Source organism: Strix aluco, chromosome 4 (genome assembly GCF_031877795.1).
Source record: "Strix aluco isolate bStrAlu1 chromosome 4, bStrAlu1.hap1, whole genome shotgun sequence".
Taxonomy (NCBI): domain Eukaryota; kingdom Metazoa; phylum Chordata; class Aves; order Strigiformes; family Strigidae; genus Strix; species Strix aluco.
Window position 1 is genome coordinate 67,042,782 of NC_133934.1, and position 12,307 is coordinate 67,055,088.

At 44.7% G+C, this 12,307-nt stretch overlaps 1 protein-coding gene across 1 annotated transcript in view; it reads left to right on the plus strand.

Annotated features, from left to right (window-relative positions):
* Positions 1 to 12,307, plus strand: part of FRAS1 (Fraser extracellular matrix complex subunit 1) — a 176,604-nt gene that overhangs the window by 129,857 nt on the left and 34,440 nt on the right. The window contains exons 30-37 of the mRNA XM_074823439.1: positions 167 to 345; positions 4,054 to 4,170; positions 7,859 to 7,973; positions 8,467 to 8,604; positions 9,402 to 9,434; positions 10,161 to 10,292; positions 11,018 to 11,143; positions 11,962 to 12,209. Of these exons, the coding sequence (XP_074679540.1) occupies positions 167 to 345; positions 4,054 to 4,170; positions 7,859 to 7,973; positions 8,467 to 8,604; positions 9,402 to 9,434; positions 10,161 to 10,292; positions 11,018 to 11,143; positions 11,962 to 12,209 (1,088 nt within the window). The remainder of the gene's footprint in view (positions 1 to 166; positions 346 to 4,053; positions 4,171 to 7,858; positions 7,974 to 8,466; positions 8,605 to 9,401; positions 9,435 to 10,160; positions 10,293 to 11,017; positions 11,144 to 11,961; positions 12,210 to 12,307) is intronic.

Here is a 12,307-nt window from a genome sequence, read left to right on the forward strand (position 1 = left end):
AGTGGTTTTTAGAAGCTCTCCTGCTATTTCTTACTCATACTAGATGGAAAAAAACTAAGACTGGGTGAACATTTGTCTTGGCTGCTCATTAGTTGGTGAAAAGGCATCTATTCCTCCTTGTTTTCTCACAAGTTGTGCCCTGGCTGTTCATCTTTGCTTTTCCCAGGTGAAGTGGTGCTTCTGATCCCGATGCCAGCAGATGGCCCAGCAGACTCGTGGCAGCTTTTGCCTGATGGAAGAGCAGCCTCACCTACAACCTCTTTTACCCAGCAGGACATCAACGAAGGCATTGTGTGGTACAGGCACTCTGGATCTGAAGTAGAGAGTGACTCCTTCCAATTCCAGGTTCTCCTCATCATATTCACGGGGCGGGTCACACAGCAGTTCTGCTGACATTTTTCTCTGAGATTACTCAGTCTGCCATTCCTTGTATCTTGTGACCCAAAGTTTTAATAGATACACATACATGAATACATGCATGCACACACCAATATGTGTGCAAATATATTTATTTTTATTTATGTACAGACTTACATGTATATAGGTACATGTTGCTTGCCTGTAGATGAATATGCATGTGCTTATGTGTCAGGGTGGATGCAACCCATCACTGTATTTGTGGACACTCTTACTCATGCACAAGAGAGCTTTTGCTACATGTTGATCCTGAGGTTTTAATCTGCGGCAGTGGAGCCAGCCAGCTACCCACAATGTTGAACCACATGCAATAGCATTAACCTCTGGATGTCAAATCACAGTCCATATTGCAGATCTGGAGAAAATTGTTTTTCAAGTAGCATCTAACATTTAAGCTATTAAACTAATAGCTGGCCTGATTTTCTGTAGAACAATACCATCGCAGGGAGGAAAGGGTTTTGTAGAAAAGCAATGATGTTGACCTAGTGCCTGCTAGCTTGTCTAAGCTTGAAAGCATTCTGAGATTAAGAGTCCCCAGAGTGAATGGGCAAACAGATCTGCACTTATAATTTCCACAGGATGAAACTAGCAGTCTTGCAACATTCCATCAGCATGACAGTGCATCCAGAGATGCGGGAGGGAAGGGATGCCATCCAGAGGGACCTTGACAGGCTGGAGAGGTGGGCCCGTGCAAACCTCATGAAGTTCAGCAAGGCCAAGTGCAAGGTCCTGCACATGGGTCAGGGTAATATCCCTTGCACAAATACAGGCTGGGCCATGAGTGGATTGAGAGCAGCCCTGACGAGAAAGACTTGGGGGTGTTGGTTGACGAGAAGCTTAACATGACCTGGCCGTGTGTGCCTGCAGCCCAGAAAGCCAACTGTATCCTGGGCTACATCAAGAGAAGTGTGGCCAACAGGTCGAGGGAAGGGATTCTCCCCTTCTACTCCACTCTTGTGAGACCCCACCTGCAGTCCTGTGTTCAGCTCTGGGGCCCCCAACATAAGAAGGACATGGACTTGCTGGAGCAGGTCCAAAGGAGGCCACAAAGATGATCAGGGGCTGGAGCACCTCCCTTATGAGGACAGGCTGAGAGAGTTGGGGTTGTTCAGCCTGGAGAAGAGAAAGCTCCAGGGAGACCTCATAGCGGCCTTCCAGTACTTAAAGAAAACTGGAAAGGGACTTTTTACAAGGGCATTTAGTGATAGAACAAGGGTTAATGGCTTTAAACTGAAAGAGGGTAGATTTGGATTAGATATTAGGAAGAAATTCTTTCCTGTGAGGGTGGTGAGACACTGGCACAGGTTGCCCAGAGAAGCTGTGGCTGCCCCCTCCCTGGAAGTGTTCAGGGCCAGGTTGGACGGGGCTTTGAGCAGCCTGGTCTAGTGGAAGGTGTCCCTGCCCAGGGTGGAGGGGTTGGAACTAGATGATCTTTAAGATCACTTCCAACTCAAACCATTCTAGGATTCTATGATTCTTGCTGTGATAGTGATCCCTTCTCCACTGGCCTTTTGCCTGTGGGGTAGGATTGTCCCTTGGGGACACCCTACTGATGTGCTTGGCTTGCTTTTGGAGAAGAAATAGGAATGGGAGATGGTTTTTTGCCTGGCAGTCCTTAGAAGAGGTAACAGAGCAAGTAACAGAGAGGGTAACTCCCACCCATCTTGTAACCTTGCTGCCTCCTTTCCACCACCGTTCTTTGAGATGAGGCTGGTCCCAGGGGACAAGGGAGAAGTGGGGAGGTAGATCCAGATAGCTTTGTGTTTGGCTGTCATAGAGATCCTCCAGCTGGGTGCCAAATCTGCATGAGGAGACCCTTAACAGAAGTCCTGTGGCCCACACTCTCCCAAGGCATCCCTGCAATCCAGACCACTGTGAAAGGACTTTCCTCTCCAAGGTGTGTTACTGCAGCTCATATCCTGGCCATCTTGATGTCCCATTTGCAGTTCAGAGAGGAAGTTTGACCCCTTGATACTGCATGGCAAATACATCGCTCTCTCATAAAACCTGTAATATTTACTCCAAGTGCAAAATGTTTTGAGTGCCTTCTAAAAATTGTTTGTTTTGCAAGCCCCAAAACCAAGCAGCCCTCCTACTTTCTGCAGTCCCTAAGCTAATAATTTAATTTTTGCTGTAGAGTACTTCTTCTTGCAAACAGACAAAAAGGTACAAATACTCCCCAGCAGATGTAATAGTAAAATAAATCCCACCTCCCCACAGATTTAACAGCTATAAAATTCCTCAGATAGGTCCTTGCTGTTTGCTTGGGAGGTTTAACAGCCTCCCATAATGCTAAACCTACATGAACACTTGCATGCAGTATTTGTTACATCTGGTTTACAAGTTAGAAGCTATTACTGTAGCACCGAAGAGGCAATTAAGGTAATTTCTAAAGTAATTAACATAAGTGATAATGAGGAATTTGTGAGCGTCAATGTTGAACAAGCTAATCTTTAGCTTAATTGCTACATTCCTCTTATAGAGTATGCATTTTGCATGAGTTAAATGTTTGTTTTTAGTATCTTGGAGCAGTAGCAATAATTGTATGGAGAGCTCTACTGAGAAAGGAAGCCACAACTGCCTGGGTCACATCAGGAGACCATAACACATCTGTCTGAGTCTTGAACCATGGATTGGGGCATCTCAGAAAGGACCAACACGTTGTTTTTGTCAGTATTCTGGCAGTTACCGTTCAGATAACAGCAACTCAGAACAGGTCCAGCAAATGGCTAAAATAATTTTATACATTTCAGTAGAGCATGCATTTTCTGAAAATTAAGCTTGTGCTGAAGTCTGTTCTTGCTCACAAAGTGCTCTGTTGAATTCAGTGCTCTATTGAATTCAAGTGCGCACTTCCATCCCTACTGAAAGATAAAGCTGTAACAGTCTAACAAAGGAGACTGTATTTCTTTGGGTGCTTGCCTTATCTCAGGATTGCTGTGAACACTTGCAGACTTATCTTTAGGGGATGGTTTTGGTCCTTCGAATTTTTACAAAGTTAATACTTGCTTTATATGTCGTTACGGCAGGTTTACTATTATGAGTTAGATACCGTTGACTTAACTTTGGTGTTATCGTGAGGTATGGAAAATTTTTATGGGTCTCTGAAATATGAGTGCAGCCTGTCTTGGAAGATGTTGGGATCACAGGCAGTCACTGCCAAGGCAGTGCCATTATTCAAAGACCAGTTATTTTCACCTTGTCAGCACAACTGATGGGTTATTTTGAGGGTGGGAGAAAGGTTTAAAAACCCATTATTTTTTCTGTTCCTGTGATGAAAAGTTCCACTAAGCTGTACAGACAATTGAAGTAAAATTCAGCAAAACTATGGCAGTGACTGGGGGAAGCAGCAATGAATAGCAGGTAGGGAAGTGACAAACAGATATCTTTCTAAATGTTAATAAAGAGGTGAACCATTTCTAGACTGTACAGGCAATAATGGAGGAACTGATTACTATTTAAAGGCCTTAGTTCCCATCAACTACCATTCATGTATGCTTTGGGTTGGTAGCCACTGGAAAGGTGTGTCTTTGCCTTCCCAGACCAGGAGAAGAGGAGAGGAAAAGTATGAAACTGGTCTAGAAGTGCAGTGGTGTGCTCTGTCAGGTATCCATTCATGTGATCTTTCCTTTCCAGGTGTCCAGCTCTGCCAGTCCACAAACCAGCTTGGAAAGCCACGTGTTCAACGTTGCTGTTCTCCCACAGACACCCAGAGCACCTCAGCTTTCCCTCGGCTCCTCTTTGCACATGGCTGTAAGTGTGAACCGACACCGCTGACTGATGGTTTCTGTATTCCCACTCTCCTTGCAGCAGTGCACAGCAACCAGAGCCTTGCTTAGAGCAGTAACCACTGAGTTTTTGTTCCTGCACTTGCTATTGTCTGTGCTGTTGTGCTCGATTCAAAGATTGAACTAAATCTGTGGAACAGACTGTATGCACCAGACAGATAACTGGAGTAGAATTTGAAAAAATAGATAGACAGGTTAGAAAGGGGTGGTGATGGGGAAACATAAAAGTTGAAAAACTCAGTATTAAAAGTGATGACTGCATAGACTGGAAGGGAGAGGGAGAGAGAAAAGAAAAAAATACGTTTAACATCTTTTTAGTGGAACTTAGCATTTTGAAAACACCTTTTCCTGAGAAGCCATTAGAAATGGCAAGAGTGAAAAACTGTGGCTAAGAGAGAGTATAATGAACGGATCTTGGCAGTAATTCCACTGTAAACTTTATTTATCAGAACTGCAGCCCACCCACATTAGAAAGTTTTCATCCATCATTCTGACATCAGGAACACAGGCTATAATTATAATGTATGTGGTAAACATTCAGACAAGCCCGTTATGCATCCATGGAACTGAATTACCTTTTCTTGCAGCATCAACTCTGGGAATGGACATTTTGATAAGAGTGGTCTCTCTAATGTAGTTATTTTCCTGACTGTGTTAATTGAAAAGATGACCTCTAAGTTTAAAGTTGGTTTTGTGAGCTCTCTGACTTTGGTGCATGCCTTCTCCATGTGTCCCCATCACATGTGTGGGTGAAGTCCAGCTTTCCCCTCTGCTTCTCCTGCTGTCTCCTTTGATTCTGTAAGGAGGGATCCTGAGCACATGAGCTAGAGGGGAGCTTCAGGGCTCTGCACCCAGGTCACCCCTTAGGATGCACAGAGTACCAGGACCAGGTCAGGGAGTTTGATTTAGATATCACCTTGGCCTCATACTTTGCTGTGGTCTGTGGGGCTTTCAGAGCAGGACCAGGATCATAATCCACTGAGCAGCAGTCCTGACCAGAGTGAGACAGGGCAGGCTGTGATGAGAAAGCAGAGATAAGGACCTGCAAGAAACATGAACAGAGCTGAGGCCAAACCTTCAGGCAGCAGCTGCCTGCAGGGAGAGGGAGAGCTGGGTCCGCTTGAACATATCATGCAGTCATCTTTGGCATTATTCATTCCTGATGATTTATTTAGAACGTGTGAGGTGCCAACAGCATGCTCAGCATTATCAAACAGAAATCCTGTGCCCTTGGGTGCTCCCTGACAGGACAAAAGCACACTGAGAGGCCCATGCAGTGCAGGAGGGCAGATGTGACAGATCTCCCGGGGCAATGGGTCCCTGGGAGGAGCCTCCTAAGGGGAGGCAAAACACTTCTAAGGCAGCACAGCCTGCCCGGTGTGGGACCAGGAAAGGCTAAAGGAAGCGGTGGGAGAGGGATTAGTGAAAAGTCCATGACACAATGGCCTTGTCAAGGTTTAAAATAGTGGTGACCTTTCACTGGCAATAATAAAACATGCTCAGACTGCTACTTGGAGCAATAGCCAGCAATGTATCTTTCTGCTGTTGACTTTTTGTTGTTGTCATTATTGACAAAATTGATGGGAGAGATGTCTGGCTGAGCCATGCAGTGCTGGATTTTATAGCTAATTACACACCACAAAATTCAATAGTGCCGTAAAATACGTTTTACTGAGGGGCGCCTTGCCACCTGCAAGCCCTGCCTTTGGGAGAGACAAATAGGCCTTGGAGGCAACTATGAAGCAACCATAACCGTAAATCTTTTCATCATAAAATTGCACTTCCTTGCATCAACATGATTGAGTTCTGTTGATCCGTCTTCAAACTCCTTCAGAATTAGATTGGCTTCTCGGCTGAAGAGCAAGCACAAAATGTTAAGTCTTCCCATATACCTCTAGCCTTGTCTTTGAGTGTCCTACTGAGAAAGGTCAGAGAAAGTTTGGTGACTCTTTAGTGTTTAAACTGGGCATACACGTATACTGTTTTTTCTTCAGTCCAGTTACCTGTTTCCTCTGTATTGGTAAAAAGAGCCTTGAGCTTCACTCTAGCTGAATGCAAACTGAAATTGGGTTTGTGAAGAAGAAAGTTTTGTAAGCATATGAAGAGGTGTTCCTCCCTTCCCTCCCTCCTCCCACTTCCCTCAGAGCAGCTGTATGAAAGGGACACCACTCTTCATATTAAGCCTACCTTTTTTATACAGAGCTATATATAGCAGTGCTGATAACACAAACTTTGTGGCTTTTGATTTCAGTTAGATGTCACATCTCAGAGGGACAGAGAAGATTTTATTTTCTGCTTCACAACAGTCATTCATAGGCTGTGGTTTCTCCTCTGATGTGTTTGGGTGAAAAACACTGGAGAGAGAAGAACTGGCAGTTTGGTGGCATTTGTGGTGTACTGAGCTGTTGTCAGGAAATCTCACCTTGCCAGTGTCCAGGCCAATGTCCAGTCTGGGACCCAAGGCCAGCAGAATGGGACACAGGTTTGACAGGATGGCCTTACAGATGTGTAAACAGCATAGTTCAGTGGGCTGCACTTGATGTAGCTGGTGGAAACCTGTTATTTGTTCCTGAACCTGATCATTTCATGTTCCAAAGAAGATTAATTAATTGCCCGTATCCTTAATTTAGCTTGTTCTCTCCATATTTTGTTCGTGATTATGAAAATGAGCTGGATGCTTTTCATACCCAGCTGAAATATGTAATTCAGTGATTTCTCATAGCTGTTAATTCTGCAGGATTAAGGTTCATGAACACATGCAGGTTAACTGCCTTTGTGCACTTAAGTCTGTTCATGCAGCACTGTAATTCCTGTAACACATTACCCACCTTTGGCTAGTGATAATCCTGTAATGGAAAGATCAGAACACTTTTAGAAAGATTTAAAAGAAAAGAGAAAGTTTTGGTTCCTCTATGGTCCATTGAAAATGGCTGAGTCATTTTCAGGATATCTTTCAAAAGCCACTCCAGTCCAGCTGCATCACACTATACCAGAAAACTATGTAGGCAATGACTTATATCTTCATCCAGGGAGTTTTTGATCAAATTAGATTTTCCTTTATTTCTTCTTAGTTGCTGTAAGTCAAAAAAGAAACTCCTTCACCTGTGAGTGTGAAGGTTGTGCATCTGCAGGGGACAGAGTGCACTAAAAACACTGCCACTTTCCTGGACAGCCTGAAAGTGGGGATAAATTCATAGTTTTATGAAGAAGGAGGTGTTTGTCTCTTTTTCATAGGTTTATAAGCCCTTCCTGATTCTCCAGAAAGGACTTAACAGAGGTGGACCTGTACAGAGCTCTCTTCTGTTGAGTATGATAGTACCTAGTTTCTGTGTTACACATTTGGTTTGGGTTACAGATGAGGTGAAAGTGAGTTTAGGTGTCCCACAAGAGTCTAGCAAATTTTACTCATTATCAAGCTTTACTGTCCTTTGTAATCTCCTCCCAAATAGTCCCTATTCTGTACAAGTTTGAGAGACTTGGTAAAGGTTCAGCCCATCCATCCCTTGTTGGTTTTAGGTCTAAGAACTAGGCCTTTAAATTCAAAGGCTCTCTTATATTTAACTAGAGCAAAGCAAATTCTCTTTCGGTGCATTTTTGGATGAATCTTCCCATGTCTCTGGCCTTGATGCTCATGGTCTAATGTGTTTATTGAGGTGCTGGAGGACCGTGTGACAGTGATTGAGCCCCATCACCTCTCCTTTGTAGACCCGGAGATTCCTAGTGAGAAAATCCTGTTCAACGTGACTGTCCCTCTCCTTCCTGGCCAAGGCAAGTGTACCTATTCAGAACATGGCAGCTTGCTGCTGAATTAATTGCCATGCTTTCTGAGAATATCTAATTTTTCCCTCAGGGTATCATTCTGTGGAGGCATCTGCTAATCTGTTCAGCCTCCTTCATTAGCTTTCAAACACCTTGTTTCTTAACCTGATTTCTTTGGCTTGTGTAGGAGTCAGCCACAGAGCTCAGACAGTTTTCCTACTATTGTCTGGAATATATTGAATGTTGTACCTGGTGGCTTTCTGCTTTCCATCTCTCTAGTGAGAGGTATTTGAAGAAATGACTGAGTGAAGAATCTCTGTTTAATTTCTCATGTCCCGAGAACCCATCCTCAATGCAGTAACGGTCATCTGACTCATTCAGGAACCACTGAAGATGTAAAAAGAAGTACCTGGGGAGAGAAGAAGAAGCTGTGGCCTTTGGTATCTTTTTTAAAAAATAAAATGGATTCCTCCTGTTAATACTGAGCTCTCTACCTCCATAGGTATAGTGGAGCATAGAGACAGGCCTCTCTCCCCAGTCAGGTATTTCACCCAAGCAGATATAAACCATGGCAAGATTGCTTATCGTCCGCCAACTGCAGCTCCTCACTTGAGAGAGATCACTGCGTTCTCCTTTGCAGGTAAGGAACTGAATGTTCTTTGTAGTGCCTTGTCAGACTGATAGAGGTAGCTGGACTGCTGGTCTTCCTCCAGTCCTGGAATGACTTCATGGTTATGTCCATACTCATGAGGGCGTGAGGCTTGAATGATGCAAAGGAAGTAGGAATCTGCCTTGGAGGAGTGTACCAGGAGTTCACCTGTCTCTTGTGACTTCAACAAGATTTTCCCCTGTGGTTTGGTATAGCAACTTTCAGTGAATTATGGGGATATGGCAGTGTTCACTGCAGCACTGAGCATTGCCAGCACTAGTACTGGATGCTGTGCTGGGCAAACTGCTCATCTGCTGTGTGGTTAGGTGCTGTTGTCCCTCCCATGCTTGAGATCTTTGATGTACTGGAGGTTTAGTCCTTGAGATTGAGACTAGAATTGGTGAATATGATCTGAATCAATTTAGCCAGGATATTAGAAGATTTCTACCATCAGAGGAGTAACAGTCTGGAGCAGGAGGTAGAGGGGCAAAATCAGGACAAGCTTCAAGCGTGTTTGACCAGTTGATGCGCAGGATCATGTGATAAAGTGACAGTACATGGTAGCCGCAGTTCTCTGCATCATCATGCACTCCAGTGACATCAAGACTAGTTTAACAGTTTGAAGGAGGGGGTAGCATGTTATGTCTCATTACTTGCAGCGAAGGCAAGGAAAGAGTGCTTTCCTGGGTGAGGAAAGACTCCAGACTCCAAAAGTTGTTTAAGTCCACATCAGTATGTGCTTTCCTGTCCCAATCACAATTACTCTGTGCTTGTGTTTGTCCCATCAGGTCTCCCAGATTCAGTGAACTTCCGATTCACAGGTATGTGAACGTTTTGCTCTTTGATGGCTAGAGCAGTTTTCATCCTTGTGCCCTCCATCTTGCCGGTTATTCCTTGGCCTTTCTCTGCTGCAAGCACACCTATGGGCACTCAGTAGGAATTTCTGGAAATGCACATGCATGAGGAATTCATCTGTGTCCCAGCAGTGTTTTATAGAAGCTAAGCTGCAGCTCACTAGAGACATCTTTTTCCAATAGTTGCCTGGAATCTGTCCTAAAAGCCTGATTCATTCCTGTTTTCCCCCAGTGTGAACAAGGATGTCAGAGTTTTACTCTGCTTTTTTTTAATATAGCATGGAAATATCTTCACAGTTAAATTGCTATTGATAAGCTGCTTGCTTGTTTAACATATCTTTCCCTTTCCATGTGCTTTCTAGCACAGGTATGCAAAGTGATCCACCACCAAGGAGAAGTCCATGTGCTGACTTATGAGCACACCTGATAGGTGTATGAATAGTATGTACACATGCACACACACAGACTTTTACAAGTTACATTTGTCTTGCTAGGAGTTGAGTTAGGGGCAAAGATAAATACTGTTGGCAGGTGTGAATTCTGTGTGTATGTCCATCAACAAAGGTGCAGATTGACAGGGTGGGAGGGGAGTCTGCAATGTGGGTTGGTGATTTTGTACAGAAAGGTGAATTTCCCAAGTGAGTCCCTGAAAACACAACCCTACACTCAGATGTCGTTCTTGTCTGTGTCTAGTGTCTGATGGAGAACACACAACGCCGGAGATGGTGTTTGTCATTCATTTGCTCTCTCCGGAGCAGCAGCCTCCAGTCTTCCAGATTACAGCTCCATTCCTGGAGGTCAGCCAGGGGGGCAAAGCCACCATTGGTGAGTTGGGTGGAAGAAATGGGATGTAGAGCTCAGCCTAAGGCATGGTGTTTATTGCCAGGAGGCCACATGGATGGAGCAGGGGAGAGTTTTAGTCTCACTCACCTCTCTGTCCATTTAGCTAAGGAGCTGTGGTTGTGCAGGTGTAGCAGCAACCACTAAGAAAACTGTGCAGTGGTGCTTCAGAAAAGTGCCTGGGGATCTGGCAGTGCTCCTTCAGCGTATGGCAGGTCTGGTCATTGGCTGAGGCAGGGGAGAGCAGGATCAGGGACCTGCTGCTCCTCTACTTTTTCCCCTCTTAGGCTGTTCTGCAGTTGCTGAACTATTGGTTAGTGGTGTGATCTGGTACGCTGGGTTGTTTAGGATAAGCCACTTGCTGCTTGTGTCAAGAGGTGCTCTGGGGTTTTTGTAGACATCCACCCGCTATATGAACATATGCACATCTCTCTCATAAGCTGAGGGTTTGCTTAGCTGTCATTTGTGAGCCATACTAGCAATAAGTTCTCAGATACAAACTTTGATGTGAGCATCATCAGAGGACTAATTATTTCCATGAAACCAGCAAGCTCTTGGGCTAGGGCAGCTCCAGAATTATTTTACTTTTCACCTACTGACTGAATTACAGTTTTCTGACTCCATTCACAAGAGCACATTGCAAAACCTGAGAGATATTCCCAGTGTAGTGTCTGAGGATGCTGAAGGCATGCTCTCTTTCCCCGGCACAGGGATCCAGTTAGCTGTGAGCGACACTGATACAGCTCCAGAGGGTCTTTTCTTTGAGCTGGTGAAACCGCCCCTTCATGGCATTGTACTCAAGTACAGCACAGGCGTGCAGGAGCGCATGAGAGCAGGTGAGTTGAGCAGAAATCTTCTTCAGCGCAGGAGAGGGGTCAGCATGTGCCTGTCCACCTAGTTGGTTTAGTTGACCAGAAGGAGGCAGATGCCTCTGGGCAGATATGGCCACATCCACAAGTGTGTGAATTTTCTGCCTGGAGTTGTGTGACTGCAGGAGAGTGTGTGTGAAAGACATTTTCCCATTTGTTGTTTAGTTCCTGGCTGAGACAGCACGTTTCCTGTACCAAGCATGTGTGGGCTAGTTGACAGTCACTCTATTGTGATAACTGTAACCAGCTGCTAATCAAAAAATATGTTTTGTCTTAAATGGTAAGTTATATCTGAAGTAATTTAGTGAAGTAGTAAAGAATTTAGTGAAGTAACATAGTGAAGATCATGTAAAACTGTTGTGATCCAGCAGTCAAAAGCTCTTGTGGCATTTTACTGTTGATTTTGGTGGCAGCAGTTTCCAGTGTGTGATCAGATGAACACTGGAAAGTAGTGCAAGCAGAAGATGTGGAGAGGGTAGCCTTATCTAGCTATGACAGGCATGAGCTTACAAAGCACCTGGGAAGAAAGGAGGATCTGGGCACTCCCTGAGAATTGTGAAGAGTCACTGTGTCTGAGAAACTGTGAAGGTTACAGCTTTTCCTCTGCCCTGCATATATACTAGCTCCTTAATAAATGTCTTCCTAGCTCACATCCCTGTAAGGATGGTATTAAATGCCAGTTTAGTGCATGATTAAGAGCTCTGCTAAATTGGGGCCTTAGGTCACTTGAATTGGCTTGATGCTCTGAACAGTCTTTCTGACTTGTGCATTTTCTTTTTGGGAAGGTGATACCTTCACCTACGAGGACGTCACTCGAAATGCTCTGCAGTACGTGCATGATGGCTCAGCAGCAGCAGAGGACAGCATGGAAATCTCTGTCACCGATGGTGTCACCACAGTGACCACAGTGCTGAGGGTGGAAGTGTCCCTGCTGGATAAAAACGGTCCGCAGCTGGCCCCAGGCTGCTTGTTGGCAATCACCGTGGCTAGTAAAAGCTCTGTGACTCTCTCTCGATTGCATCTCGCTTATATTGTAAGCTTTCATGTATTTCTAAACCAAGTGAATGCTGCCAGCCCCCTTTCCCTTATCCCCCCACAGTCCCTTCAACACACACACCTCTGCCCTCAGTG